This window comes from Heterocephalus glaber, unplaced genomic scaffold (genome assembly GCF_053883595.1).
Source record: "Heterocephalus glaber isolate CG9 unplaced genomic scaffold, H.glaber_assembly_v1.0 deba00001461, whole genome shotgun sequence".
Classification (NCBI taxonomy): Eukaryota; Metazoa; Chordata; class Mammalia; order Rodentia; family Bathyergidae; genus Heterocephalus; species Heterocephalus glaber.
In genome coordinates this window covers 1239618-1267572 of record NW_028258308.1, presented here as the reverse complement: position 1 = coordinate 1267572, position 27955 = coordinate 1239618, and the positions used below count along the sequence as shown (strand labels likewise).

Genomic DNA, 27955 nt, shown 5'->3' with positions numbered 1-27955 from the left:
GTACAAATGATCTAGTATGTGTGAATGGAATTGATTCATGATGCAGTGCTAGGCTCAAGGGCACTAGGATTAAGGGTGTGAATGCTAACTGCCCTAAGTAGTATGAATAAAAGGGGCACAGAGATGCTGTTAACTTCCCTCTCTTGTTACCTTTGCTGCCTTGTATGTGCCACGCCATGTTGTTTCTCCTCTGCAATGCCTGTTTGCCATCCCTGCCTTGGAGTCACTGATTATGGACTGAAACCTCTATAAACTGTAAGCCAAATAACCCCCTTCCCTTCTAACTTTGGGTGCGGTTATTTTGTCTCAGCAACAAGAGAGAAAGGTAACTAACACAGATAGCTTATTCATTCATTTTTGCCTGCCCATTTCCTAATCTAAGGATTTAAGTCTAGGAATTTTCTTTTAAGTGCTACTTTAGTGACATTTTACAGTTTTGGTATTCAGTATTTTTATAGTTATAATTAAAAAGAATTTCAAATTTTAATATAATTTCTTCTTGGCTAAATTTAACATTCAGCTCTATATTTTAAATTTTTAAATGTGTGGCTTTTTAAAGTATCTTCCTGATAATGACTTTTTAACTTAATTTCATTATGTCTGAGAATATAATTTGTAATATTTCAACCCTTCTAGGGCATTTACATTTTAAAATTATATCATTCAAAAATTCCTAATTTGAGCAATTTCCACTGTTAATTTTCTCTGAGTATCTGAAGAATGAAGTAAGAATAAATGATAAAGAAAACTATATGTGACAATAATCAACATTTTGCTTGTGGGAGCCTAAAATAGAACTAGTGAGGGTTTAAAGTACCTTCTCCCCTGGGGTCACGGAGACCCTCCAGATGCAGTGTGTATAAGAAGGGTAGCCATTTGGGAAACCTGGAGAGGAAAGGTTGCCATTGGATTCTTGTAGAGTCTCTCCACAAGCTGAAAGGAAAACAACAGAAGATGATCCTTTACCTTTTAAATGAAGACCATGGATATCATTAGCAATGTGATAAACAAATGGTATATATTTGTATTTTATCAAAGACCTTTCTAAGTCAATTTTTTATGTCTTCTTATCAGAATTTCAGTGCACTTGATAGCATCAGTAGAGCTATCCATAAAACAAGACTGAGTTAAATAATCCTATATCCATAAACAACTCGCTCATTCATTGCTGGTAGCCAATTTAAAGGGCACCTATATTGAGGCTCAGGTTAGTGAATACCTCCTTGATGTATCTCTGGGACCAGGAAACAGTCCATTGATATATTCTTCATGAAATGAGACAACCATTAACACTGAGGACCATTTTAAGATTAAACAATATTAAATGACAACTAGAAGTAATCAAAGCAGGTGGCATTGAACTATCACACACAATGAATTGTTTTCAAAATGAGAAAAATATTGAAAACTAAAAACTTGGAACATTAAAATATATCAAAAGGATCTACGTATTTATTGTCTCTTTTATGTTGATCATACATAGCAATTGCTAGATAAACAATTCGTACTTTTGCTTTTACTGAGCATGTTTTATTCCTTGGAAATAGTTAACAGGTATCTGAAATAGCAAATTATCAGCTGCATAGCATTAAGATCTGCATTTGGCCAAAGCCAGGCAGCACCATTCTATTTTGGGTTTTCCTGTTGCTTTTGCAAGAGGTGGTATAGAGCACACAAACCTAGACTGATCCACGTGTGCTTACTCAGAATGACTCTTCCAGTCCAGCCAGTCATCTTTCTAACCTTCTCTCCACATGCCGAGAGAACAGTTCCTTCCCTCTGAAGGAGACTGCGATCAAAATGGAGACATTACCATATTCCATATTCCATAGCCAGAGCTACCAGCAGGTGAACTCTCATCTCATCAAACCCCGAATAAATTATAAATAGGTCTGCATATTTTGTGTTAAATAAAGAAAGGGAGATAATGGCTCTGAACATATAAGACAGAGCTACAAAAACAGTCTAACACAATATAAATATTTATTCAGGAGAACAGATATTATGGTTTGCACTACAAAATAAATCTAATGTAGGAGTAAGTGAAGTTTATTCTGATGAACCAGGCAGGTAAAAGGAAACAGATCAAAATGAAACTCCTCAAGGTCAAAACTGCATAAGTTAGCACTGTTCTATGCAGTATCTAGGGCACTGGATAAATGCCACATTACAAGAAGCCCTAGAAAAATGAAAATGTGTTAAGAGTCTTCTTAATATAAGCAATATGTCTAAAGTAGCATCAGGTAATATGCTAAATAATGATTTGTGAGTTGAGTGTTTTTCTCTGAAAAACTTCACAATTCACAGCAGTTTAAAAGTAACTTCTATGATGACTCAAAGCCCCTCTGAACCAGAGAAAATACTGGCACTGGTTTTGTTAAAGCAGAATTGAACAATTAACTAATCCACAAATACAAATGATACTGTTCTGATTAAGAAGAAACTCTCTTACGAAACATAAAACAAAATATAACACATAATTGAAAACTTCAGTCCATTAAACAGTGCCTATTTGTAACGCAAGAAGAACAGACATCTGAAGTTTAGGTAATCACTCGTTACTGTTCTTCAATAAATGATTGTCCCAGGCTACATATCCCTATTGCACAATATGCGTCAGCACTGTTCCCAGGTGTTTATTGATTTATGTTCAGATATTTTAAAACTTTATTATTCAAAGAGCTAAAAGAAATTTTAAAAAGAAAGGGTAGTACTGTTAAATTCAAACAGTCTGTCTTTCAACAACAAGGCAAAGGGACAGAAAGGCAAATTTAAGTGCTCAAATTGTCATTTATCAATTGTGCTATCCCCTTAATAAGGTTGTTTTGTGGGAGTCAAATATGCTGTTTTCTTAACCCTGAAATAACTCTTTCACAGGTAAGGTAAATCAATGATTGCAGGGTAAAATTATGTCTTTGAAATACAACTACTTCCTGAGTGATATTTGAGAAAACAAAAGCATATTAATTACAAAGAAGCAAATTGCTATGATCAGTGTTTCAATAAAAATTATAGCACCACAATGAATAACAGGTAAATCTTAGAAGCATCTTATATCAACAGATGAATGGATAAAGAAAATGTGGTATATATACAATGGAGTACTACTCAGCCATAAAAATGATAGAAGTGAGTGATTTGTAGGAAAATGAATGCACTTTCAGACCCTAATGCTAAGTGAAATAAATCTGACACAGAAGGTTAAATATTGCATGGTTTCTCTTACCTGAGAAACTCAAAATATAAATAATTTAAAGGGAGAAATAAAAGATAGATGACAGAAAACAGGGAGATAGATATTGTGGGGAAGGGAAGGGGTTCTGGAGATGGGCAGACAGGCAAAAGGGGAGAGAAAGGTGAAGGTAAATGGATCAATTCCCCATGATAGATACACTTATTGCTTATTACAAACCACAAACATACACTAATTGTAAAAAAGGGAAAGATTATTTCTTTAAAGAAGATGTAAAAATTAAAACCACCATTATTATTTGACACAGTTCACTGTTGAATTAGAGAATATTCATGTATTCTCTTCTTCAACATGGAAAGTTGGACTTGAATTGTATGAACATAATTTAAATGGTGTATTGTTCAATAATTACATATTCACATTCTTTTAATAGCTGGGTATAATTTACAATGGACTACACAATCTTCTACAAATATTATTCCTGACAAATATCTATAGCATTGAACAAATATCAAAGGTTGAAAATCTCACTTTCTCCATATTCTTCAAGAATACATTTATAAACAGGGCATGGTGTCACAGGGCTGTAATTCCACCACTCTGGGAGGCTGAAGAAGGAGGATGGAAAGTGTGAGACCAGCCTGGGCAATTCAATAAGAATTTTTCACAGAATAAAAATAATTTGAAAGAGGGCTGGGGATGTAGCTCAGTGCAAAGGTCCTGGCTTCAATCCCCAAAATAAAAAAACTATATAATTTTACGAAGGATCATAAAAATTGTGGTTGCTACACAATAATTTGTAGTATTAAACTAATATCCAAATAAATAGATGAAATCTAGTTTAAGGAAAGAAATAAAAATATGTCTAATCAACTTAACAGTATCTAATTTATTTAAATTATTCATAAATCCATGACTCTTAAAGTTTTAAGCATTTAAAAAATTATTTGTTTTAAAGTGATTTTCAGAATAAAGGAAACAGTAAAAGAAATGCAAAGCCATTAGCTGAATAATTAAGTTTAGATAAATTGCTAGAAGATTTAAAATACATTTTGGTAGTAACTGCGTAGCTGTGCCTGAAATATATTTGAAGTCACTTATATAACACGAGAGATTCTTACCTTCGAAAGCTCTTGTATTTTTAGATATCAATTTATCTTACAATTTTCTTATTTCTCTCTGCTAGGCAATTGTACACTTTGGATTTTAGATGTCCCCCAAAGCCCGTGTAGTAAAGGCTTGGTCCCCAGCATAGTGCTATTGGGAAGTGGTAGAAACCTGAAGAGGTGGGGCTTAGAGGAATCGTGCAGGTCACACAGAACACACCCTTGAAAGGAACAAGGGAGCACAGCCCCTTTCTTATCCTGTCACTGGCCAGCCATTAGCTGAGCAGCTCTGCTGTGCTATACCTCAGCCATGATGCGCTGCTCTGCCACAGGTCCCCGAGGAACTGCACCCATCAATAGTGGACCGGAATGGTCAAAACTGTGGGCCTAAATAACATCTACTTATTTATAAATTGTTTATTTCAGGTATTTGTTACAAAAATTAACAGAACAGAAAGCTGACATGTCACATGCTTAACTAAGGAAGATTGAGAAAACCAAAAATGTGGAAAAATATTAGTGTTAATACTTGGTCTAAGTTATAAAGTAGTTTTAAGCAGAAAGATCATGGAATTGCAGAAAAACTTAATGAGGACAAAATGCAAATAAAGACTAATGACTATGCAATAAGAGTTAAATTGAGTATTTTAGTAATAGGAAAGAAAACTAGAGCAGTCTTACAATTACAGCAGAGAAAAACACATCTAGAAAATAAAAATCACAAGAAAAAAAGGGCCTCAAGAAAGATCAGATAGCAAATTAATCATTGAAGAAGAGCAAAGGTGCTATAATTCATGTGCTCTAGAAGAGATCACCTTCACAAGCAAACTGCTATTACTGAGATAAAGGATGAGGAAGAGTTGCCATGGTGACCCATTCTTCACCCCCATGTGGATACTTCCTGTCCTAATACTAGAAAGGCTTGGAGGCCATCACAAGGACACAGGATTGTCTTTTGAGGAGTAAAGTCTGGAAATCTATCCAATTCTAAGGTTGAGCAGCTCTGCCTTCCCTCCCCATGCCCTTTCTGAGGCTCATGATGTGATAGTTTGGGAGTGTCTTATCTCAGCAGTGTCAGGCTGGGAAGGATCGTTTTCATCTTCTTTCCTTATACAAGGATTCATAAGAAGACTTTTTTGACCTGTCTCTAAAATTAAGAGCAAGAAATTACAATGAAAACAATTCTAGATGATAAGAAACATATCCTATTAGCATCACCTTAGAAATCTAACTGTACACTTGAGTTCTCATGATGAGTAGGCATTGGCTATACAGTAAGTAAAGTTTCATGTACCAATTTAACTTAAATTTGAGCATTCATACTTAGATAAATATAAAACTGGATTACAAGATATTTATTAGCTATAAAGTTTCATACAATAACAATTAGCATTACCTTAAAATTTAAAAATATACACATTTTTAATGTGGCTCAGCTTCTGATCAATTATTTTAAAACCATAAAACCATTCTTTGTATTATTCAAGAAGAAGCAACAATATTCACAGTCTATTAGAAACTTCGCCTTTTAAACTCGGGGCACTATATATCAAAGATCATAAAAGCCTTAACCTTGTCTCTAACTATATACATTACCAGACCAGTTCTCCTTTCAAGATGAAACTATGAAATGGCTCTATAAAATGTAGAGCAAATGGGGTTTTGATTATAAACTGATGAGAAAAATGTTGACATAAAATGTAATTAAATACATTTTATTGACTCTACTCACCAGTAATTTCTAAGAGTAAGAACAAGGCAGATTCCAAAGGCACACACAGTGTAACTTATCTTTTACTTCTCCCTTGATCCATGTAATTCATAAGCTATAATGCAGCAATGTGCCTTTTATAGTACTTTAAAAATACAAGATGATGGTGCTTTTATGAAGGTAGTTTTACTGTACTAAACAAAACCATGTGTATATTAATTATGCCCATTTATGTGTATTTACATGATACCTCAAGTGGAAACTACTAATTATCTTCCAGTTAATAACTAAAATATGAAAAGCCATAGCTTAAGATTTAATTATATTGTCATAATTTCATTGCTCTTTCATTCCTGACTGTCCTACAATTCAATATTGAAACGCATCTCAGTGTGCTTTTTTATGTATATGCATACAAAATGTGATCAAAAAATAAAATGAGTGTCTAATTTTTACAAATACTTATGACAGTAAGACAGACACAATGCCATCAATGCCCCTCAAAATACTCCCTCTCTCTTCAAAAACACTTATTCCATCATTATTATTTTTTAAAAAATTCTTTTATTGGTACATTTTAGGTATACAACACAATTACATTTCTCATTGGAAACTTGTACCTATACATAATGCATCTTGGTTCTTATTTTTTCCCCATTCCTAGCCCTCCCTTCACCCCCTCCACAAAGACTTTATTTCCATTTTTTCCATTCCTCATCATTTTTCCTTTCCCTTCTTTCCTTTCCCCTGCCCCTCCCACTACCCCTACCCCTTTGGACCTTTTCTTCCTATTTTGCATTATCGGTTATTCATTCTAATCATTGGTACATTTTAGGTATACAATATAATGACATTCATCATTGGAAATTTGCACCTTTACATAGCCTCTCTTGGTTCCCATCTTTCACCTTTGCCCAGCCCTCCCTTCAACCCCTCCAGTCCTCCCTATTTACAAAGATTTTGTTCCTATTTTTCCATTTTCTCATATTAATTCCATTCCTTTCCCCTACCCCTCCCACCTCCTTCCCCTTTGCCCCTCTTCTTCCTATTTCACATTACCTATCATACCTTTTAGTCCCCATTTGCACTTTCAGTTTTCTCACACCAGAGAAACTATTCAGTATTTACACATGTGTGTCCTATTTATTTCACTTAAGAGTATCACCTCAATGTGCATCCATTTAGCTATAAATGTCTCCGATTTCTCATTTTTTATGGGTGAGTAGTACTCCATTTTATTTAAAAAAACACATTTTCTTTATCCAGTCTCCAGTTGATGGGCATTTGGTCTGTTTCCAAGTTTTAGCTATCACAAACTATGCTGCTATGAACATGAGTGCACATATATCACTGTGGTATGATTCTTTCAATTCTTTGGGGAAGATCCATCATTATTACCAATCTCTGAAACAGTTAAGGAAGTACTCTTTCATGAGTGACTTTAGTTGGGCTGTCGGGGCTGTCTCAGTGTCCTGACCGGATTCAAAATGTTTACTTTTCATGGTGATCTTGGCTTTAGGGAAAAGTCAGAACTCAAATAGTGCCAAGTCCACTGAGTAGTGTGGGTGAGGACCTACTGGAATGTTCTTACGAGACTGCCTTTCCATTGGGGGGCCCTCGGCGGCAGCATGCACCATAGTTGTGATCATACCTTGTAACACACTAATGAAAGAGAACTTCCAGAACTGCTGAAAAAGTGACAAGAATTATGGCATAAGTGTGTTCAAAGTGAGGACGAGTATTTGAGTGGACCTAATGCCAATGGGTCCTTTAATGTAATAATTTCTACAAATTTAAATATTCACTGTATATTTTGATCACACTAGGTACAGTTAAGGAAGTAAAATAGTTTTACAACCAAATAGTCAATTTATTTAGTTTCTATTAATCGTATAATCTTCCCCTTTTTAAAGTTAAGAAACATATGTCAGATGTTATTGAAAATTAGTGAAGGATGATCCTTATCTTGACCCATAGTGGTGCCATTCTCTTATAAATTCATCTTTCCTATAGGAACTTGCAGTAAAAACTAAAATAATACCACCTAAGCATATATATTTTACATACATATATAAAATATTTTAAAGGCATTTATTAAAATATGAATCCAACTTCTGAAGTAAATTGAACATTAAATAGAAGTATCTTTATATATATGAAAAATTATAGTATATAGTTAGACAAGTAGGTACAGATAGATTTATGTACAAAGGAAAGCAATTTAAAGCTTACTTTAAATATGAAACATTAAGTTGTAAAAGTTTTTAACTACAACTTTAAATTTCAATCTACTGAAAATGTACTCCTGAAAACTTAATGGTCCTAAATTATAGATTACCTATTAAGATTAAAATTAAAAATAATTTACAGTTTTCCTTAGCAAATGTGATTTTAATGGAGAGGAAATCACTTCTCTTAGAAGAAATTTTAGCAAAATCTATTGAGTAGAATCAGTAAATGAATGCCTATGACCATACTGAATTATGAACTTTCTAATTATTTCCTGTGATTCTTCAACCAATTAACTTTTTTATGGTTTGCAGTTTATCTATTCAACAAAAGGGATCTAAACCATATGCCAGTAAGTACATTTTATAGTTTTGGGAGGGAAGTAGCTTGTCTTCCTCTATGTCCTAAAGGGAAAGTTTTCTGGACTAACACTGCAGTCATAATAAACTGAATAGACCAATTTCCCAGGAAATTAACAGATCAATTTTAAATAATTATTACGATAAACATTCAATGATTAATATATCCACCATATCTCTGATTTTTTGCAAAAAAATTGTTAGTCTACCAGCCACTTAAAACTTTTCTCATTATGTTACCATCTGCAAGTGTAGTAGCCAGACCAATACCTCCAGAAATCCATTCCACAAATTGCTATCAGGAAAAAGGAAGATTATTTGGACAAATAATTTGAGGAAAGCTGTGTTAAGTAAAATTAAGCATGTTTCTTTGCTGAGCATACAGGAGGTAAATGGAGACTGAAATATTTCCAGTTTGGAACAAAATCTTTTTGCTTCTGGGGTCATCACCATACTGCTGCTCCATTAGAACATTCTGATCAAGACCAACTTTATTCATTAACTTTATTCAGTAGCAAAATATATACTAGGTCATTAGCAAGTGGTTAGCACTTTTTTTTGTAACAGATTTGTAAACTCTTACTTATTAAAAAAAAAAAACCTTTTAGTTGATGCTAGGGGTTTAACCCGGGGCCTTTGCACTGAACTCCATCTCTACTCCATTTATTATTTTTTATTTTGGGACAGGATCTTACTAAATTGTCCAGGCAGAGATCAAACTTGCAATCCTCCTGCATCAGCCTCCCAGTATCCTGGGATTATTTCCCTGTGATTACTACCAGGCCCAGCTTGATAAAATTTTAGCTAATATACCATTAATGATGGTTCTTGCAAGGAAAGGGTCACTCAGGATGTGATTCTGAAAAGACATTCTTTTTATGTAGACAAGGAAAGAGCATTTCACTGTAAGTCTTGTAACTACTCGCTAATGATCAAACCACCATTCTATTTGGCTCTTTTACTCATTAAATGAAAAGAAATTAAATTAAAATTGAATTAATGATTAAAGGAAAAGAAATTCTTGTGCTTAAACTTTAATATCTAGCAATTTATTTTTATTTATAGCAATGGGCATTTCCATGTTCTTCTGTACCTTACTTTACGATTATTGACTTTGAACTGTACACATCACTTGCCAGCACAGAGAAAGACAAGTAAACACTTGAGTAACTCATGGTTTGTGCATCCAGAAGAGCACAGTCAGGCATGACTATGCTTCCATATTGTATGGTGCAATACCTGGACATCTATACAGCTTTCTTGCCTGTGCAATGTCTCCTTTGCTTAACCGGGTCCTCTGGCCAATTGCTGGCCGAATGCCATTGTCATCACGGGAGGGGAGAATGGTGTCCAGAAACATCCCCCTGAAAAGAAACAGACACAGGCCATGCCTAAGTCACCAAATCAAAACTCACATATTCTTAACAAACCTAAGGTTATCACTTTGCAAATTTAAATCAATCAAAGGAGAACTATGCCAGTATAAGCTTTAAACAGTGCTAGAGGTTTCCAAAACACGTTCATCAAAGTAAAAATAAAACTGTTAAATGTGTGTGTCTCACATAAAGTCAATGATGACATTTGTTTTTCCTTAGAAATGTATACGATATGCTTACAAAAATATGAAATAATTATAGTCTCCCAGAAAGTCCAGGATGGCTTTTATATTACTCTCCCATGAAGGTCTGAGAACCCCTTTGGTTAACAATTCACAAAGCAATCCTTCCCCATAAATAAAAAAAATGTAAGCATCAAACCAAAAGTTAAATTTGGGGGGGTTAAAACAGTCATTTAGTGTATTATTCTTAGAAATCCAAGTGTTATTACAGTATATAATAAAGAACAAGGAAACAAGACTGTCAAATTTACACACAACAATATAAAACAAAATACATAAATTTATAAATATATAATTTTTTCAATTTTCCATGGCTAAATCAATAAGCAAAAAATTTAGTCAATGTCTTAATAAGGTTGAACTACAGATTCTGAGTTAGATTCCAGGTTGTGGTAGAAGACTTCCTATTTTTCCTAATATGCATAATTACAATTCTGACTACAGTGTACTAAATATGCAATCTAATTTTACAAAGTATATCAAACATTTATAACTTTAAAGGGAGCACTAAGCTGGACTGAGAGACTGATCCAAGGAATTTAAAAAATATGAAGGTTATGGGTGTGGATTTCCAAAATAATAAAAAATAAAAGGTGGAATTTGCACAAAAATATTTTATATTATACATTTCAATTACAGATTATCTTCTAAATTCAGATGAGACTTTCCATTCCAAATTTTTAAATAAATATATTACTTTTAAAGCACAGGGTAACAGAACAAAACTATTAGCTCTAATTATTCCTTCCATTACCAAATAATTATTAAACATTGTTCTTGGTCTGAATTTATAGTGGTAAAAAGAAATAGAAATTCTTCCCTTTACAATTTTAACAGTGTAATGGGAGAAAGGGGATAACCCAGGTAGTCAAAGGTACTACGGGAAAAAAAGTAAAGATGAGAAAATGGATGTTGATTGCACACTGTTATATAGCTTTTACATAGAGTAATGAAAAGAAAATACACTTAGAGTTTCACATTGAAGTCAAAATTGAAAGAAGTGAAGTTCAGAGGTATATATGCAACTGGGAGTAGAGTTCCCAGAAAGAATAACAAAGGTAACAGGTCACAAATAAGGTGTCCCTGAAAGAGGTTGAACATCTGCCAGAGAATTTGATTCTTATCCAAAGATAATGGTTAATCTGTAGAAAAAAATAGTAAACAGATGAGTAATATGATGCATGAGTAACACAATGTATGAGTAATTTATGACTAAGCTCTTTAGCTGTTATATAAGAAAAAAGATGACTGGGCTGAGGATTTAGCTCAGTGGTTTCGCCACCTGCCTCACAAGCAAAAGGACCTGAGTTCAATCCCCGGTACCAAAAAAAAAAAAAGAAAGAAAGAAAAGAAAAATGATGACCTTTAGATATGGCCGGATAGCTCAAATGGAGAGACTCTGACTTTTTAAACCCAGATCTACAAAATACACAAAACAACATATGTATACTGCCTGAGAGAGAGTAAAGATGTAGAGACAATGATTTATGGGAAGTGATCATTAAAAGTGATCATGGCACCTATTGATAAGATGCCACTTCAAGTACAACAATGTAACTGAAAAAGTAGGTTAAATTATAAAGTAGCAGTGAAAACAGCCGTTCTTCAATGATGCTTCATGAATCAACAGATATGGTAAGTGGGCAGGTCTAAATTAATGAAGTGTTACAATTTCTGTAGTTACTCATTACTAATAGCACCATTTTCTCCTTCTAAAAATAAATTTATTATCTTCAAACTTTCTTTTTTCCAGCTTTCAAAGAAATTCTATTTAAATAGAACCTTTGACAGAGGAGCCAAAAATCTGTGCTGGAGGAAAGATAGCCTCTTTAACAAATAGTGCTGAGAAAACTAATTACACATGTGAGAAGACTGGATCTAGACCCATGTCTCTCACCATCTAAAATCAAGTTGGATCAAAGATTTAAATATTAAAACAGAAGCAATCTGCAGGAAGATAAAATAGCTAAAATTCTTGAAGACATAGGCATCAGCAAGGACTTTTTGAACAGAACCCCAATTGCATAAGAAATAACATTAAGAAAAAAATAGAATCATATCAAGTTAAACATTTTCTGCACAGCAAATGAATCAACCAACAGAGTGAAAAGACAACCTACAGAATGGGAAAAAAATTTTTTCCAGAAACTACTTAGAGGATTAATATCTAGAAATATATAAAGAACTAAGAAAAAAAAACACCTAACCTTCCCCAAATAAAAAATCCAGTGAAAAATGGGCAGCTGAATCGAATAAACACTTTGCAGAAGAATAAGTACAAATGGACAATAAATATCATGAAGAAATGCATCACATCATTGGCTATTTGAGAAATTCAAATTAAAACAACACTGAGATACCACTTACTCCAGGAAAAATGGCCATCACTGATAAATCAAATCAAAACAAATGCTATTGCCTTGGAGGAAAATAGAACCCTTCTACATAGTTGGTAGAAATATAAACTAGTACAACCACTAAGGAAATCAGAATGGCACTTCCTCAAAAAACTAAAAATAGAAATTCCACTTAACTCAGCTATTTCACTGCTACATATTTTCCCGAAAGAGTTAAAGACATCATGTTGTACTGATACATGCATTCCCATGTTTATGGCAGTACAATTCATAATAGTTAAATCTTGCCAGTAGCCTATGTGCCATAAAGAAAATATGGTATTTATACACAATGGTGCACTATTTTGGCATAAAGAAGGATAAATTTGAATCATTTATAGGAAAATGGATACCTGTTGGGACAATAATGTTAACTGAAATAGTCAAGATGCAGATGGTTACATATCATATGATTTCTCTTATATTAGAAACATAAGTATACATAAATTAGAGAACAAAATAAAAGATAGGTAACAGGAAGTAGCTAGACAGATCTTTTTCAAAAGGGATACAGATTGAGATGAAGGGAGAGGGTCCAGAGGGAAGGTGAAGTAAACAGAATTAACACATGTTACGTACATGTACAAACTCTAATAAAAATTTTTAAACATTAATGCATTGCTGGAAGTAAATGTTAAATTTTAATGAAATAAATTTGTTTTTAAAATTTGTTTTTTAAAATAAATAGGCCCATGACATTTTGGAGTGCATATACTTATTCAGACAGCAGAATGCTTTAATTTGGCTCATTCCCTCTACTGTGGTAACCTCTCCTCCATTTCAAAGAGGGTCCATTACTTATTCCTTTGTTCTTTCTTTCTTATCAGAAGTTAATGATCCTCTTTCACCATGTTCAGGCCAGTAAGAAAAGTAAGCTCTTCCTAGACTTCCTTACTGAGGTACTACCAATGGGCCTGAGACAGAGTGAACTAATCTCCACTCTCCATTTGCTCCAGTCACAATAAAAGGGCAATTTAGCCCAAGGAACTTTGTAAAAATTTACAACTTTTTTCTTAATTAAAAATGGGCGGGTCTATAGTTTCCAAGCATCAATGCACATTCAAGCTTCATAGATACAGCCTTATTCTTCTCACAAGTGAGTTCCTAAATCTACTGATGGGCTACATTCATGAAAACAACTGGAACTTTTATAGCCTGTTCAGAATCTACAAAAGAAACCAAATACAAAGAACTACAAAACTTAAAATACTTATATTTTCGGCATGAAGAACAAAAATTTTATGATCACATCTATTAATGCAAAAAAAAGTATTTGACAAAGTTCAACATTCTTTCATGATAAACTCCCAACAATTAGAAATAGAAAGAAATTATTTCAACATAATAGAGGCCATATGTAAAAAGCCCACAGGTAATGTCACACTCAATGATAAAAAGCAAAGCGTTTTCCTCTAAAAAGGAACAAAGTAAAGACACCTATTAGCACTTCTACTCAACAGAGTACTTGAAGTCCTAACCAGTGCAATTAGAAAAAAAAAGAAAGAAAAGGAAGGGTGGGAGGTACAGAAGGAGGAGAAGAAAGTAATAACACGAATCCAAACCGAAAGGAAAGAAGTCAATTATCTCTATTTATTGATCCACAGAAAAGTCTAAATCAATCTCTCTCTCTCTCTCTCTCTCTCTCTCTCTCTCTCTGTTAGAACTAATGAATAAATCCAGCAATGTGGGATACAAGATACATTTTTGTACACTAACAAATAAAATCCAAAATGGAAATTAAAACAAATATTTCATTTACAAAAGCATCAAAAATAAAATTTACTGGGCCGGAGATTTAGCTCAGTGGTTTCGCCGCCTGCCTCACAAGCACAAGGTCCAGAGTTTGACCCCCGGTACCAAATAAATAAATAAATAAACAAAAATTACTTAGAAATAAATACAACAAAAAATGAGAAAGACTTGAACAATGAAACAAAATTAATTATTAAAAGAAATTAAAAATGATTCCACTGCCTGTCTCAAAAGCGCAAGGACCCAAGTTCAATCCCCGGTACCAAAAACAAAAACAAAAACAAAAGAACAACAACAAAAAAAAACCCCAAAATAATACCATAATAATATATACTAGATATACTTTCTTTCAGGCCTGGGATTTAGCTCAGTGGTTCCAGCACTTGCCTCACAAGCACAAGGTCCTGAGTTTGATCCCTGGTACCAAAAGAAAAAAAAAAGAAATTAAAAATGAGCCAGGCATGGTGGCACATGCCTGTAATCCGAGCACATTGATGCTGAGGCAGGAGGATCACAACTTTGTGGCCAGCCTGGGATACAAAGTTTAAGACTTGCCTGAACTATGTATGGAGAACTTGTCTCAAACAAACAAACAAACAAACCAGGAAAACCAAAGAACTAAAGAAGAAACAAATAAATGAAAAGTCCCTGTCCTTATTGATCAAAAACTATAATATTTTTAATATATCAATATTATCCAAAAAAAACCCAGATCAAATACTATCTCTATCCATATCCAAATGACATTTTACCAGAAATTTAAAACATAATCACCCTAAGAATCATGTATAATCTTGAAGAATACCCCGTATCTGAAACAATTTTGAAAAGAAAACAAAGCTGAAGAATATGTGCTGTGTGGAGGAACAATTTCAGAATATATTACAAATGAACAGTAGTCAAAAGAGTGTAGTATTGGCATAAACACAGACTGATAGATTAAAATAGAAGCCCAGAAATAAACCTCGCATATCTGATCAAATTATCTGTAACAAAACTGTTAGATTGTTCACTTGGAAAAGTAGTTTTTTCAACAAATGGTGCCAGTAAAACTGGATGCCAGTTTCTGGTGCCACAAGCAAAAGAACGAAGTTAGGCTTTAATTTTATGCCATTTTACAGAGTTAACTCAAAATGGATTAAAGATGTAAACATAAGATGTAAAACTCCTAAAGAAAATAGGGAAAGCTTTATGATATCAGATATGGCAGTAATTTATTTTATTTGGCATCAAAAGTATAAGCAATGAAATTAAAAATACATTAATAGGACTACATAAAATTTAAAGCACTTTATTCATCAAAGGAAGCAATCAACAAAGAAAATCTGTGGAATGAAATACAATTCCAAATCATATATCTGATAAATGGCCAATATCCAGAATATATAAAGAACTCCTACTACTCAACAACTAAACATCAACAACCTGATTTAAAAATGAGCAAAGGCATTGAATAAATATGTCTCAAAAGATGATGTACAAATTGTCTCCAGGAATATGAAATGATATTAAACTGATCACTAAAAGCTACTCCCTAATTATCAGAGAACTGTAAATCAAAATCATAATGAGATACTGCCTTGCACCTTTATGGCTACTAATGAAGCAATAGAAAATAAAAAGTGTTGGTAAGGTTAAGTAAGAATCGGTACTCTTGTGCACTTTTTCTGGGAGTATACTGTGATTCAATCACTATGGAAAAGAGCAAGACGTTTGTTCAAAAATATTAAAGTAGGATTAGCATATAATCCAACAATCCCATTTCTGGGTAGATACCAAAGAGAACTGATACTTACAGTAGCACTATACACAATAGCCAAGAAGTAAAAGCAACCCAAAAGTCCACTGGTGAATGCAGGGATAAACAAAATAAAGTATATAACAGATAATAGAAAATTATGCATCAATATTATAGAAGAAAATCATGTCATATGTTGCCCCTTGGATAAATCCTGAGAAAATAATGGTCAGTGATATAAGTCACTCAAAAAAGGAAAAATACTGATTGATTCAAATTATAGGAAATATCTAAAGTAATAAAGTCATAGAATATAAAACAGTGATTGAAAGTTATTAGGAGTGGAGGAGTGGGAAGACTTGGAAGTTATTATTTAGTGAACACAGAGTTTCAGTTTTGCAAGATGTAAAAGTTCTGGAGACCTGTTTTACAACAGTGTGAATGTACATCAGCACTATTAATCTGTATCCTTTAAAATGGTTAAAATGGTAAAATTTTACTATATTTTTCCACAGCCACAATAAGAAACTTCAAATACTTTGAAGGAAAAACCTGGGAACTGTGCCAAAATTTTTATTTCCTGAAATCAGTCATTTAAATATGTTTATAAACATCCTCTTTAATGTCTCAAAATAAAATGTGAATTGGGTCATTTGGACAACTTCCCTTCTAACACTCTTGCAATGTGGGAATATAAATTTATGAAAAATGAACAGGAAAAATTTGAAACAATAAAATAAATAAAAGGTCAAGACTGGTTGGCACACAGCATAAAGGTGGATATGCAGGAAATGGACCACAGGCATTAAAAGCAGAGTAGTTAATGGGGAAAGAAGTAGACAGACTAAGGGCACATACTGCAAATTTCAGTAGAGTTTCATCGTCTATTAAGGATAGAAAAAAATAAATTACCTTTTGCTACTCTCATATATCTCTTCTATTCCAAAGAATCAAACCCCAAATTAATTTAAATAATTTAAATCAGTTGCATAGAAAACAGTGTTTGCTAAACTGGGATCCAAACATCCATTTCTTACAAGTTTCTATGGAAAACTCATTTCCGAGCACTGACATAAAAATAAAATTTTACAACCCCATTACGGTTAATTTCGGGTCAAATTTCTGGGTGTCATTTCACAAAAATTTAAATTCCAATTCCAGGAATAATAGTATTTACATAGTTAATATATATTTGTTATATATAGTATTTTTAAAAATTATTTTATAAAAATATAAAATAACTAAAATTATAGTATTTTAAAATTATTTTCTTAGGATATATAACAATTATATATATATATATATATATAATAATTTTTAAAATGCAATCCATACTCAGATTTTTTACATTTGGGTTTTGAAAAAGAATAACTTAAAAATGTGTCCATGTATTTAAGGGTTCATTAACACATCTTTCTCTATTTTGCACCAAAATTTTTAAAAATGGAAATAAATTTGAATTTTTTTTCCCCCTACCTTTAAAAATGCTATTGTACAAAAAATGCGGATCAATGGGAAAATAGGATGGATGAGTTCAGTGCTTAAATAATTCCAAGTTGCTTACCTGGGAAATATTTGCTCAATATTTGCCTCATCTTTAGAATGAAGTAGATAAAGACTCAAATTTATTATAGCTTTAAAATCTAATGGGTTGTTAGTGGAGTAATTTTAAGGTTAATGATTGGTGAGTAATGATTCCAAAAATGATATGGAAGTATATTATTTTCCTAACCTGTTCTTTGAAAATTTATCTAGTATCAATTTTTGAGCATAAGTGATGAGTAACAAAAATGAAAATACACAGTATAAAATGCAAGTTACATAGAGAATATGACATTACAACTCAACAATTAAGTGATTTATTTGACTTATAAATGCCTAGTGTTTATCAAATAATGCTTAATACTATATCAGTTTAACAGGATAACTCATGTGGAATTGTTTTACTTGGGCTTTTTTATAATTTGAGAATATAAAAATCTTTAAATAATTTATACCATTTTAATAATTGCTTTAAATTTATATGTTTGGTAGGAAAAGTAGAAATGTTTCTTAAAATGTCTTTGTGCCTGTTGACTAGGAACGTGAATCGCTACTTTTCTACTTTATCTCTCCTACAAGGCAGAAATACTTGAAAGCGGTTCTAACTCTAATGTCAAACAGAGCTTTGTGAGGAGTCACATGGAGAAAAAGAATTAAAAGTCAAAAGGTATAACCTGAGACTCCAACCTTGAGAACGTGTTCCTGGCATAGTGCATGATGCTGTCAAAGTCGTATCTTTCTCCAAGGGAGTTCACCTCTCCAGGCTCCATCTTCAGAAAATTGTACTCTTGACCTAAGAATCAGGGATAAGTAAGTTGCAGAAGGCTTTTAACTGAAATAAAACGGAATACTCAATAACTGATCTTGATGGTTGTGTTTGCACACCAACTCCAGGGTCAAATCATGTGCAAAAATCATGATTTCATTCTAATATTGTATTCAAAGAGCAATACTGGATTGGAACAAAGTTAATTTCTGCAAAAGCACACTCTTTTGTCACTTCATATTTTTTTCTTTAAAATCTACTGCTTATTCAGTTACTGGACAAATGATTATAAAAGTTACTCTTTTATCTAATGAGTTTTATACCTTTCTCATTTGACTATATTTGCTCACATCCAGAAAATTTATCTATTTGCTTTAGATCCTTCCTAAGAAACATTATGGAAAGATATAAAAACAATTTTTAGTGTAAACCCAACTTTGCAAGCTTTAACTACACTAAGGATAAAACACTAAAGATAAAATCTTTTATCTTTTAACTGTGCTAAAGATAAAACACTAAAGATAATAATCACCAAAGATAAAACAGAAACAACTATATTATCTTCAAAAAAGTAAAGTTCCCCTTGAAAAGGAGGTTCTACTTTGAGAGATTTTTTTAAATTATAAAAAAGTTTTAGAACTTAATTTTATTTCTTTTATATCTGTTATTTTAATTTTTGAAATTTTCACTTTTAATAGATTTCTGTACTGCTTGTTTGTACCATATAGTAACATTATTTCTTGAAATTTTAAAAAAGCCACTGAGATAAATATATATGTATACTTCTGTGGCTCCAAAGCCAAAGAATTTCTCCTGATAAATGTTTAGGTCTCATTGAGTCCATTTTCATAATTTAAGCCACCAAAGATGTGTACATGATATCACAGATGTGACTTTAAAAGCTCTGAAATACCAGAATATAAAAGTAAGCTAATGAGATTCATATCTAGAGCCCAAAACAGAACTCATATAAATCATATTGTTCCTATAACTAGGTTTTAATGCTAACTTCTATTTTTCTACTAAATATAAAAATATCACATTAATAAAAAGTTTCCAAAAGCCATCAAGACTAAGTAATGACTGAGTAATGCCATAAAGTATAATATCTTTTCTACATATGACAATGAAACACAGTATATACTTATTTGAATATTAAGAATGAGAAAATCAACTTAGAGTTACAGAGCTCAAAACCAAGACTAAAGTGTTTTAGTCTTTGAAAAAATTCACACAATAAGTATTTCTAAATTAGTTTATCAGCCTGTATAGTGAAATGTGTGTTCCACAAATCTCTGATATATCTGAAATACAAACATTCTCAAGAAGTATCCTGCATTCTCTACAATAAAGGCAATTGTTAAAACTCATGTCTTCATAAAGAATTTTCAGCATATTATAACATAACCCACTCTAAGTGGAGATTTTTAAAAAAGCTATGACCAGATTTTATAGCTACTGACCCATAAGACTTCAACGTAGAGCACTATGGGAACAGATTCTCTAATTAAGGCATTCTCTAATTAAAAACTGTTTCATAAAATTTTCTGAAAGTGATACACTTTCTGCAAAGCCCCCATAACTATCACTTACACACATGACACAGAGCTTCATACTAGATAAAAAGAACATGGCCACACATAGTCCAAATCAAAGAAAATAGACTTCTTTCAAGGAAGAAGGGAAGAGGATCAGCAATATAGACAATGAGGGTGCAACATGCTTAACAATAGCAAGCTTCTGTGTTGAAGACATACAATCTCATACCAATTTCTTAGCAAATTCAACTATTTTGTACATAAATTTGAAGCCAAAGTTTGTGCTTATTAGACATTCCTCTTAAGTAACATCTGATCTTAAATCTCTGAATCAGGGTAAGTCATGTACAAGATTTTCTACAATCTAATCTCTCTTGGTAATTACCAATTAATATTCCACTTATAATTTACCATGTTGCCACAGTAAGGTGAGGTGTTTTTACAGCCTTGAAATTTTATTCTTTTTCTATCTTGAAATCTCTAGTTCATTTTTAAATTTGGTTTACTGTGACATCTCCCTTCACTTGCCAACTCACAATTATCATACTTTTGCTTGGTTCTCTACAGTATTCTCAACATACAACTTTTGTCATTTTTTCTAACTCATTTGCAGCTATATATATCCTACACTGAGCTTTGCATTTTTCAGGAGAGTATCAAGCCATGTCATGACTTTCACGACAGTATCTCCAAAACCTAACCCTCCAAAACCTTCAACAAATAACTGGTACTAAGTATGAAGTGTGATCAAAACATACTTTTATATTTTGTTTAATATTTTATTTAAAAATAAAAGTGACTACATTAAAAGACACATTGCCATAAATCCTCCTCAAAATACCCTCTTGCCTTGAACACACTTACCTCATCATTCTTGCCACTTTTTAAAGCAGTTGAGGACATTCTCATTCATGAGTATCTTTAACTGCAGTATCCTGGCTGTTGAAATATGCTGATTGAATTCAAAAGGTTTACCTCCCCTGGCCATTTTGACTTTAAGAAAAAGCCAGAAGTTGTATATTGCCAGATTTGGTTAATAAGATGGATGAGTACACACCATACTGTTTTTATTGAACAGAAATTGTCATAAATATTTGGAATTGATTCATGATGTAGTCATGAAAAGACTCATGAAACTTCCTAAGACTTCCCAAACTGCTTTGGAAAGTGGCAAGAATGATGGGATAAGTGTGTTTAAAGTGAAGGGTTATGTTTAGAGACGGATTGATGGCAATATGTCTTCTACTGAAATAATTTTTTAAAATTTTAATTTACCATCTTATTTGTTCATACCTCATCTATGAATAACGAAGAGATGAATGCTATTGATTATAAAAAATTTGATATTTGGAACTTAAAATTAGCAATGATCAAAACAATAAGAATACATTTGTACTTTTCTTATTCTTAAATTCATACTACCATACAAGAAAACTCCAAACCTTTTTCTGGCGACTAAAATGTACAGATCTTTATCAATGTGAAAATGAAACGAATGAATTTTGCAATGAGGCAGTTATCACTCATCAAGCTGGCAGAGAAAAATAGATTTTAATTATAAATTACATTTCAGCTACTGAAAATATTCATAAGGTTCCAATTTTAAGGCAGTAAAGTTTAGGAGGAAAAATCTCAAAGAAAACTAGACTATCCTGAAAATGACTCACTTTACTGGAATTTTCACCAGAAACTATACCTGATAAAGCAGAGATTCCTGCGCTTGCAGTGCATGTCATGACAAGCCCTGGGTCCTTTTACAAATCCCTATGAGCATGAAAAGTGCTTAAATTTAAAAACTGATTTCATAACATTAGTTTATGGTTCCATAGCTCACATCCTCCTTGGAAAGCACAACAGTTAAAGACTAAAACAAATCTTGAGAAGAAAGGCTAGACTTTACATGAGATCACAGTGCGTCTAGGAAACAATTTAAAATATAAAACCAACAAGGATGATTTTTAGTCTAACAAATGTTGATTCTACCAAATCAAAGTAAGTTTACATTTTTTGAGGCAGTAATGGTAGCTTGTACATACACAATTCAAAGACATTTATTCTGCCTTAACCTCAACACATCGAGAGGCCTCTCACCTGGCTGGATGTTTTCCCTTATGATGGTTACGTGGTTATCGCGATCTGGCCGTGTATGCTCGTGCCAAAAGCCTATCACATGGCCCAGTTCATGAACAACAATTCCAAACTTGTCACAGTTCTTTCCAATAGAGATGGCCTGAGGTCCATTTCCCCTCCGACCTACATAGGAGCAGCATCTGTAATGAAGTAGAAAGTGGAGATGGCGGTGGAAAGGGTGTCCTGTATAAGTTACAATATTGTGACAATTTGTAAAAAAAAAACGGTGATGAATTGGATAGTCCAACACAGTCAGGGGCAGAACAGCATTCTGTTAGTAAATAGGGTTGTTTTCCAGCATCCTTTAAGTTTATGTATAATAAAAGTTTCCAAATAATTAACTGAAACACTTTTGTAATTGATCCATACATTAAGAGTTAAGCCTCAAATCATTTTTAGAAATATTTAGAAGATAAATTAGAAATAATTAATGTGCTCTACAGTGGGCCCTTTGTATCCATGGTAACTATCTTGTCAGTGTGGTTATCTGGGTAAATCCAATATTATTTTATATTAAAAACAAAGTTTATTTTTCCTCTTTTAGAGAAAATAGAATTAAATTTATTTATGAAATATATTGATTAATCAAAATAAAAATTTCTCTTTCTACTCCTGAAGGAATTATAACAGGAGAAAACTTTTGAAAGAAATTTAAAATTTTCTTTCAGTTTTCCTCAGTTTCAAAAGATGCATTACCTAAAGTAAATAGTTAACTAGAGCTAGAGACTGACTGCTGATGTCTCCCCCAAGTTCTCGAATGTGATAGTATTTGGAAGTGAGACACTGGAAGTTGACAAGGTCATGAAGGTAGAGTCCTGTGCGTGGAACTAGTACCCTTATGAAAGAAACCTCAGAGGGTTAGTTCCCTTGAACCTTTCCACCATGGGAGATCACATGTCCATGTTCATCTGGGAACAAGGAAATGGGGCCCCAACGAACACTAAATCTGTACATCCAGCCTCCAGAACTGTGAGATTTACACTACTCTTGTTCGTCATCCGGTCTATGGTACTATTTTACAACATCTGGAATGGACTAGGATAAATATTACAGAAAAACTGACAGCTAGTAACAGTGCAAACAATTATTAGATTTTTGTGATTTGTATCAATTGTTCAGGCTAATATTTGAGTGCTATTTTCTTATTTCACTTTCTAAAAGGATCTCGTAAATTGTTACAATAGAATATGAAATACCTGGGAATATTTTCCCACAAATTTAATCAATTTATTGAAATTTATACATGTTAATGATACTTTTCTATCCAAAATAGAGGTTCTATTTATTCATTTGTGTTCATGTATACACATATGTGTGCGTGACAGTCCAGAAAATTCTTATACATACAAGGGTGAACACATAAGACACCCATTAAATAAATTTTACATGTTATGATGTGATGGTAGCCACAGTTATAAATGACCACAAGTTGTATCTAAAACTAATAATTAAGGTTCACGTTGTTGTAGCTTATCCATGGAATTATCCCCCCTAGACAGCAATCGAAGTCACTGAGCCATTAGTCTTGAATATTGCTACACTAGTAATTAGACATAGACTTTTCTGATTTATTAAATTAAAAGGAAAAATGGCAAAAATGAATTGTTCAAATGATTAAAAAGAATTTCACTATTTAAATTTCCCCAGTACATTTGACAGTCCTTTTGATTTTACACAAATATAAATCTTGTGCATGCTTCCCACCTCACTCCCAAGCTTTTTCCGTAGGCTTTAAATACTTATGCATTTCTGCCTATGTTATGCCATTTAAATGAATTAATTCATATTCATTATTTGTAAATTTATATTTATTTATTAGAGCAGTTAAAGCTTAACAAATTAGTCACAGAACTGAGTTAACTGATGGGGGGACAGAAGTCAGTAAATGGTATCCTTTGCCTCCAGGTAGTTTTTCAATAATAGTTTTAATTCATACATAGGTACTCATTAAGTACTCAAATTTTTACTTATTACCTACCCAACAAGTATAAGAGAAAAACACATGTTTGAAAACTTTGGAGAGATTAAAACTGAAATTTTGCTACCTTAAACCAATACTTAACAAGGTGAAATAATCAGGTAATTATATACCAAGTAAATTACCCACAGTGAGTCCTTCTTTCTGGTTATAATCAAAAAAGACTACTTTGCAAAACAAATGCTGGGAGACAGTAAAGCAATGTGGTCAATGTATTTAATCCTAAAACACCCATTTTAAAATAATGGAATCCATAGCAATTTCCTATAATAAGATGAGGTTTCATTATGGAAATTGAAAATAGATTTCACTCTGCCTTATGCATAAGCTATTATTTTACAATGGTCATGTGAAAGAAAAAAATGTGGCACTTTGATACCTGACTAGGGGAACGGAAGAATGCTAGACATTCAGATTAACTGAATAACTAAATATGTTCTTTCTGAAATATTAGGTATGGAATGACAGGGTAACATGCAATTTGGAAGAGCACAATTTAATCACATTCAAGCACCGTCTTAACTTTCAATGTAATCCAGGTTTGATGTTATTTTCTTCCATAGGGCTCTTGAATTTTTGTTTCTAATTTGTGTGCTACATGTATAGTTTGGCCATTATAAGATCTATCTGCCTTTCAAGAGAACCTTTCATCAAATATTGGAAAATCTTGCCCCTCCTTAAATCATAAAGAACAAATCCAAATTTGATATTCTTACTTTAGCTTTCAGTTGTTAGGCCAAAACACATTTGAAACTTCCCTTGAAGTTAATTCATAAAGACACTCACAAAATTAGAATTGTTCCTACTTTTTCATCAGTTGTATTTAAAATCCCTCCAATTACGTAGCTTAATTCTGCACTTTCTTATAAAATGACTCAATTATTTATTTATTTAATTAGTTTCTGTAACAACAGGCCAGCAACACTGTGTCACCATTAAAATATAAGGTAAATCAGGACATAGATCTTCACCTCTTTGGTTCACTGACTGATCAGAAGTATCTGAAGCAGTGTCTAACATAGATCATGTAATATTTGTTAAATAGCCAGCTTGAATACTTACCTTTTACAACTTCTCCACTTGGAAGAGAAATGAATATCGCAATTTAATAGGTCCCTAATTCAATGTTCAAAAAACAAACAACAAACAAAAAACCTGTTCCACCTTCTGACTTCCCTATCCAAGTTAACTCCAGTTTCCTCCAGTTATATTTAACCCCCTGGTTTCAGTTCAGTGTGATGCCAGTATTTCTGAATTCTTTTCTCCCACAACAATCAATACTGTTGGCTCTGCTTCCAATCAATATCCAGAATCAGTCTACTTTTTATAGTCTCTACTGTTGACAATCTTGTCTAAGCCATGTCTCCTAACTGGTCTTTTTTCTCTTCTTGCTTTGCTACAGCAGGGTTTCCTCAGCTCCATGATATTTATAAAATGTCAAGTCACATTATGATGTTCTCAAGTGGCTCTGCGGCTCATTGTGTCAATGCCCAAAAATGTCCATTACCCTTCTCTAGCAGATGATTGCACTTCCCTACCCAACATTGACAAGTGGCTTGCTCTGAACAATGTTACAAAAGCCAAAGCTGGTGGTATCATTTCTGGAGAGAATCTTTTAAGAGGCTGCACATGGTGGCCATATTGTCTCCATTCCATCTGCCACAAGAAGAGTTACATTGAAAGAGAGGCTTCTAAGTTACCCTGGCTATGAGGGTAGCAACCCTGAGACAGAGCCACAGCAAAGCAATGGTGCACATGTAGTGTGAGTAAAGAATAAATGTTTGCTGCTTTATGCTACTGAGACTGAGGGGTCACAGCTATCATGGCATAAATTTGCTAAGCTGAAAAAAACAGGCTCTTTAAAGTCTTCACGAAGAATAACAAGAACATTCACACACAAATGTCTTAGCATACAGAACTCATACCTTACAACTATCCCTATGACTCACCCGAGCTCAGTCATATTTCCTCTCTGTTCTGACTTGAACATGCAGACAAGCTCTTGCCTCAGAATCTATTTCCTGTCTATACCCTCTGTTGGGAACTCTGTTCTCCAGACATTCCAATGGCTCTTCCCCCTTTCTTTTTCTAGTCTTTACATAAATGCCACTTGCACCCACCAATTTTGCTTTCTTTCTCCCTTAAGAGTATACAGTAAATTGTATATTTCAACTATGTTTTTCTTTTCTGCCTTTTTATCCTAGAATAGAAGCTTTTTGTGTGCACAGGTATTACCTGTTCTGCTCACTGCCCTATCTCCAGCCCCTAGAACTCAGTGGCCTATATCAGTCAGGATCTAGAGCTCAATAGATATCTCTTTGAAGAGCAGATCTCAGAGGGCAGAGGGAGAGTCCAGCAGGAGGCAGAGCTTCCAAGGCACTGGTTGTGGGGTACGGAGTGAGGGGTAAACATTCTCTTTCCGAGAATCATCCCTGGCTCTCAAGTTTTTCCATTGGTGCAACTCTAGAAGTTATCTAACAATCTTTCAATAAATTATTATTCTTGCTTAAGTTAGTTCATTTTTGTTGTGTGTAAATAAGAATCTGGGCTAGCAAGCCTCCCCTGTCTAGCTACAACTTCCTTGCAAAAAGAAGACACCTTCTATATAAGATTAAATCCCCAAAACTCACAACGTAAGTGACACAAAATGGAAATTCAACAGGTATAAGATAAAGACTGTTATCTTAATTGGAATAATCAAATAGACCAAAGTTAAATTCCATTTGTATCACAAAATCTAGAAAACACTTATGTAGTTTACACGATCTGTTTGGTCAGTTGGTTTTAGTAGCGATTAAAGGTTAGTAGACAGAAAAAAGTTATTATTTAAGAAACTAATAGAGTGAAAAAAGGAGTGAAATGCAGGATATTAAATATAAGTTTATATAATAATACACTAAGGTAATGAATTCAGTTACCTAAATCTCTCACATAGAAAGAACACTATAACCTCTATTATAAAAAGGTCTCACATTTTGCTGACACTAAATTTTTGTAATAAGTACATGCCACTTATGAAAATACCTATGAAGCATAATCACAAAATATAGCAAATGTTTAAATTAAAAAATACATTGCTGGGCCAGGGATTTAGCTCAGTGGTTCCGCCGCCTGCCTCACAAGCGCAAGGTCCCAAGTTCAATTCCTAGTACCGAAAAAACACATTGCTGCTAAAGACACACTGCCATTAATTCCACTCAAAATACTTCTCGTCTCTTGAAATATGCTTATCCCATTATTCTGGACACTCTGAAGCAGTTCTGAAAGTCCTTTTTCATGAATGTCTTTTATGGCTGCTTTGATGTACTAAATTAATTTAAACATATTTATAGAAATTTCTGTCAAATGAAAACTTTATGATGTGTCCTTATCCACATTTATTCATCTGATATGGCACAATGCAACTTGTGACTCTTCCCTGAAGTGAAAATGGCCATAAAAGATAGACATAAAAGATAAATAGATAGATAGATAGATAGATAGACAGATAGATAGATAAAAGGATTCTGGACATTAAAGCAACTACAAGAGAATAACTAAAGATATTCATGGAAAAGAACTTCTACAACTGCTTCAGAAAGTGGCAAGAATGATGGGCTAAGTGTGTTTGAGGCAAGGCAAAGTATTTTGATCATGATTAATGACAATGAATCTTTTATTGTAATAAATTTTTAAAAATTAATTATCCACTGTATATTTTGATCACGTTATATGATTTTAGGTGGCTCCAAGTATTTTGTGCAACACCAACTTCTAAAGCCTTTCATAATTGAATTTTTATGAGTTTATGTTCACCATTTTTATATCAAAATGATAAAATAATTGTTTTATAAATTGTGGCCAGTATTGATACTTCCAAATGAAATTTAGAATTCACAAAATAATTAAAATGACTAGCA

At 33.1% G+C, this 27955-nt stretch overlaps 1 protein-coding gene across 3 annotated transcripts in view; it reads right to left on the bottom strand.

Annotated features, from left to right (window-relative positions):
* Positions 1 to 27955, bottom strand: part of Tll1 (tolloid like 1) — a 200843-nt gene that overhangs the window by 63226 nt on the left and 109662 nt on the right. For all 3 annotated transcript variants that reach the window (XM_004848221.4, XM_087216992.1, XM_021261202.2), the window contains 4 exons: positions 22040 to 22218; positions 18332 to 18437; positions 9838 to 9962; positions 818 to 933 (listed from right to left, as the gene is read on the bottom strand). In XM_004848221.4, the coding sequence (XP_004848278.1) occupies positions 818 to 933; positions 9838 to 9962; positions 18332 to 18437; positions 22040 to 22218 (526 nt within the window). The remainder of the gene's footprint in view (positions 1 to 817; positions 934 to 9837; positions 9963 to 18331; positions 18438 to 22039; positions 22219 to 27955) is intronic.